Below are 4,339 nucleotides of genomic sequence, written 5' to 3' on the forward strand. Positions count from 1 at the left end.
TGGAGTGGGGAGGCTTACACCATAACATAAGCTATTTCCCCATCACTGAAACAGTGAGACAGCTTCTTAGGTTCACTCTGAACACTTAGGGTCTGTCAGTTTAGCATGTGATCAAAGCTGAGAATATAGCAAGAGCTGCCCACTGCTATACAGTCAGTATGCAAGTTGATCATGAGTATTATAGCTTTCCTTTACAAACAGGGACATCTAACACAATAGGGTAGAACTATGTTCAACATTCTATTCAATTTCAACATTCTTGCAATGCATCATGACCCTCTACCGCTGACCTACGGTGAACAGCTGCACCTATTTTCAAGAGGCCCGGCTAGACATTTGGTATTTCACCCAAGACTTGTATTTGCTTATCAACACGGGTTAGGACTGCAGAAAAGTTGGTTTCGGTTTAGCAGGGCGGCAAGGTGCTGGGGAGAAAGGGAGGCGTCACACAACTACGTTAACAATATCATCTCAGGGATGAGTGAAAAAGATGGCAGTGGGGCAACGACCATGCAGAGGCCATGCAGGTTTTAGGGCAGCTGTCTCCGCGCAGAACTCGGAAGCTTCTTTTGAAACGCACTTTCAGCATTCTTGTCCGCCCCAAGCTGCCCCGAACCCGCCAAGATCCACTGCTGAAGCGCAGAAAACCGCGGCGCCTAGAAACTAACACTGAGGTGGGGCAGCGGGTACAGCTGCACAGGCCTCCGCGCCTCCGCGCTCTCCCGCCCGCGCGCCCGTCGCCCGCGCTGCGGGCCACGCCCATTACGTCACCGAACGGGGCGGGGCGAGACGGAGGGGGTGGGGCGAGCCCCGGAGGTTGAATGGGACGCCGCGACGAGCCGCACATTCCAATGAAGGCACGTGACGCGGCAGCGCTGCCTGAGGTAAACAACCGCGGCCCCGCCTCCTGGCTCGTCCGCGCGCCCTGCAGTGCTGCTAGCCGGCGGGACGCGCTCCAGCAGGGCGGGCGGCTACCTCCGAGAGTCCTCAGCGGCCGCCGCGGGCCGGAGCAGTGGCGGCGGGCGCACGCGTCCCGGGTCTGCGGGCCGCTAGCGCCGGCAGGGGTCGAGCGCGCGTCCCCTCCCCGCCCCCACCGCGCGCTGTGGCGCAGCAGGAATTTGGCGGGGACCCGGGCGCTATTTGCAGCTCCTGACGCGCCGGCGGCCCTTCGGTCATTTCTATTCTCAGGGCACTGGGTCACCGCGCTCGGCCGGCCCCCTTCCCCGGGCCCGGAGGGTGTGTCCCCTCACCGGGGCTCGGCGCGCCTATAAGGGGCCGAGCGGCGGGCAGGGACATGCAGCTCTACAGCAGCGTCTGCACCCACTACCCAGCCGGGGGCCCGGGTCCCACGGCCGCAACCGCCGCTCCGCCCGCCGCCGCCACCGCTGCCTCGTTCAAGGTCTCTCTGCAGCCCCCGGGACCCGCCGGTGGCGCCCCGGAGCCCGATACCGGTGAGTGCCAGCCGGCCGCGGCCGCCGAGCCCCGCGAAGCCGCCGCCGCTCCCGCCGCCAAGATGCCCGCCTTCTCCTCCTGCTTCGAGATGGTGTCCGGGGCCGCCGCCCCCGCCTCAGCCGCCGCCGCCGCCGGGCCGCCCGGCGGGTCCTGCAAGCCGCCGCTGCCACCGCACTACACGTCCACGGCACAGATCACCGTGCGGGCCCTGGGCGCCGACCGGCTCCTGCTGCGCGGCCCCGAGCCCGGCGCCGCGGCGCCCGCCGCCCCACGCGGCCGCTGCCTCCTGCTGGCCCCGGCAGCAGGCGCTCCGATCCCCCCGCGGCGGGGCTCCTCGGCCTGGCTTCTGGAGGAGCTGCTGAGGCCCGACGGCCCGGAGCCTGTCGGTCTGGACGCGACCCGCGAGGGGCCCGACAGAAACTTCCGACTGAGCGAGCACCGCCAGGCCCTGGCCGCCGCCAAGCACCGCGGCCCCGCGCCGCCCCCGGGGAGCCCGGAGCCCGGCCCCGGCCCGTGGGCCGAGGAGCGCCCGGCAGAGAGGAACCTCCGCGGCTGGGACAGAGCTGGCGACCGCCGCGACGCTCCCGGCGCCGAAGAGCCGGGGCGGCCCGACCCTGAGGCCGAGGCGGCCCCGGCCCGCAGCGGCGAGGCGGCCCCGGGCGGCGCGACCGAGGCGGTGGTCGTGTCCAGGTCGGATCCTAGGGACGAGAAGCTGGCCCTGTACCTGGCGGAGGTGGAGAGGCAGGACAAGTACCTGCGGCAGAGGAACAAGTACAGATTTCACATCATTCCCGACGGCAACTGCCTCTACCGGGCGGTCAGCAAGGCGGTGTACGGGGACCAGAGCCTGCACCGGGAGCTACGGGAACAGACGGTGCACTACATCGCCGACCACCTCGACCACTTTAGCCCCTTGATTGAGGGCGACGTGGGGGAGTTTATCATCGCTGCTGCCCAGGACGGGGCGTGGGCCGGGTACCCTGAACTGCTGGCCATGGGGCAGATGCTGAATGTGAATATCCATCTGACTACTGGAGGGAGGCTGGAGAGCCCCACGGTGTCTACCATGATTCACTATTTGGGCCCGGAGGATTCCCTAAGGCCTAGCATTTGGCTCAGTTGGCTCAGTAACGGACATTATGACGCGGTGTTTGATCACTCGTATCCGAACCCGGAGTATGACACTTGGTGCAGGCAGACTCAAGTGCAGAGAAAACGCGATGAAGAACTCGCCAAATCTATGGCCATATCCCTGTCCAAAATGTATATTGAGCAAAATGCATGCTCTTGAAGTGTCTGAGACCCTCGCCTTGGGAAAATTGCATACCTAATTTGTGTTTGGAGAGTTAAATGAACTTTAATCAGGGTAATTGCACTTTTAAACTTTCTAGTAGATTTACTGTAGGTGTAATGCCTTAATCATTTTTTTGAATGTTTTCTCCTCAGAGCTGAAGGTTGCTGGGCACCTAAATGATGTTTCATAGTAGCTTTGGGTGATCCTACTGCTATTTATGATTTGCTGTATAAAGTTGGCACTACTTAATTTGCAAGCTGATATTTCTCAGTGTAAATTTGTTCATTCCTGGTAATCTATTTTCTATAAAAACGTATTTTTGCACAACATTTTTAACAATCGGTGTACCTTCATCTAGGATGTGTTCCATTTTGGCAAACAGCTTTCCGGCATAAATCCAGAGAAGTGCTTTATATGAAGTTTATTATTTTGAGCAGAGTTTGTGATTTAGTATTTTATGTTGTTGGATTTGAATTTTAGAGTTCTTAGATAATTATTTCAAATGGCTATTGATGCTTTCATGTTACCAGATAATTGGCCCATTCCGTTTTGATGACAGATTAGTTGTTTGGAAAATCATTATTTTTCTAGAAATGGTCAACCTTTTAAAGAGAAAATACCTAAGGGGAGGTTGTGGGAAGATTTTTTTTTTTTTTTTTAAAGAATAGTACCAGCTATTACTTGAATGAAAGTCTGATATTTGCTGATGGCAGAGTGATTATTCTGTACTCCGGTTGATGTTTAGATTGTCTGGTGCTCTCAGTTGTTCTTATTTATATTTGTCTTTTTGTTGAAAAGAATTTTTTAACATGATAGAAAACTTTGTGACAAGATAAGCCTCCTGCCTCATATATAGTTTCTTGGATTCAACTGAGAGATTTGAAAATTAATGGCATAAATGCCTCCAATCAACCCTGGCAATTATTTTATAGCAGGAGAATACTGTCTTAATAGTCTATTCCTTTTAAATTCTTTCACAAGGCAAAATAGGATTGCCCTGCATTATGTACAGTACAAATGTCTATACAGAGCTTGTATGGTTTGCTGGGTCAAACAATGTTTTAAACCTAAAATCTATCTCATTTCCACTTTAACTACTTTTAGTGGTATTTATTAAGTAATGCAGTTTGTACTTTTTTATTTTGTAACATTTTGTGATTTTTTTGTACAATACTGTATTTGTACAATAGAGCAATTCTCAGCTGATGGAATGAGTGAATAAAATGCATAATTTTACTTTTACGGTGTCTTTTTGCCTGAAGTAACTTTCATTTTTTTATTTGGCTGCACCAGGCGGCATGCAGGGTCTTAGTTCCCTGACCATGGATCAAATCCATGTGCCCTGCATTGGGAGCAGAGTCCTAAGCACTGGACTGCCAGGGAATTCCCAGATTTAAATGTTTTAGAGTAACCAAAGAAATGCCCTTTTATGCAGTCTGGCCTCTTGAGATTAAGGGACTCCCTTAATTTTAAGATGTGTTATCAGATTTAGTTGAGAAGTGTGTCAGTACACATAATGCTGACATGCTTATTGCAGGATCAACCCAACTAGTTTGAATTTCTTACTTTTCAGTTGATGTCATGGTTATAGAC

General features: G+C 54.2%; 1 protein-coding gene across 1 annotated transcript; it reads left to right on the plus strand.

Annotated features, from left to right (window-relative positions):
* The first annotated feature begins 980 nt into the window (after positions 1–980).
* OTUD1 (OTU deubiquitinase 1) lies at positions 981–3,985 on the plus strand. The gene has a single exon (XM_055543795.1). The coding sequence runs from the start codon at positions 1,295–1,297 to the stop codon at positions 2,741–2,743; it is 1,449 nt and encodes a 482-aa protein (XP_055399770.1). The 5' UTR covers positions 981–1,294; the 3' UTR covers positions 2,744–3,985.
* Positions 3,986–4,339: the final 354 nt, after the last annotated feature.

Source organism: Bubalus kerabau, chromosome 13 (genome assembly GCF_029407905.1).
Source record: "Bubalus kerabau isolate K-KA32 ecotype Philippines breed swamp buffalo chromosome 13, PCC_UOA_SB_1v2, whole genome shotgun sequence".
Lineage (NCBI taxonomy): Eukaryota > Metazoa > Chordata > Mammalia > Artiodactyla > Bovidae > Bubalus > Bubalus kerabau.

Bases quoted from the DNA above. Each gene is read 5' to 3' on its own strand.
- OTUD1 (XM_055543795.1), top strand. From the start codon at position 1,295: ATGCAGCTCTACAGCAGCGTCTGCACCCACTACCCAGCCGGGGGCCCG.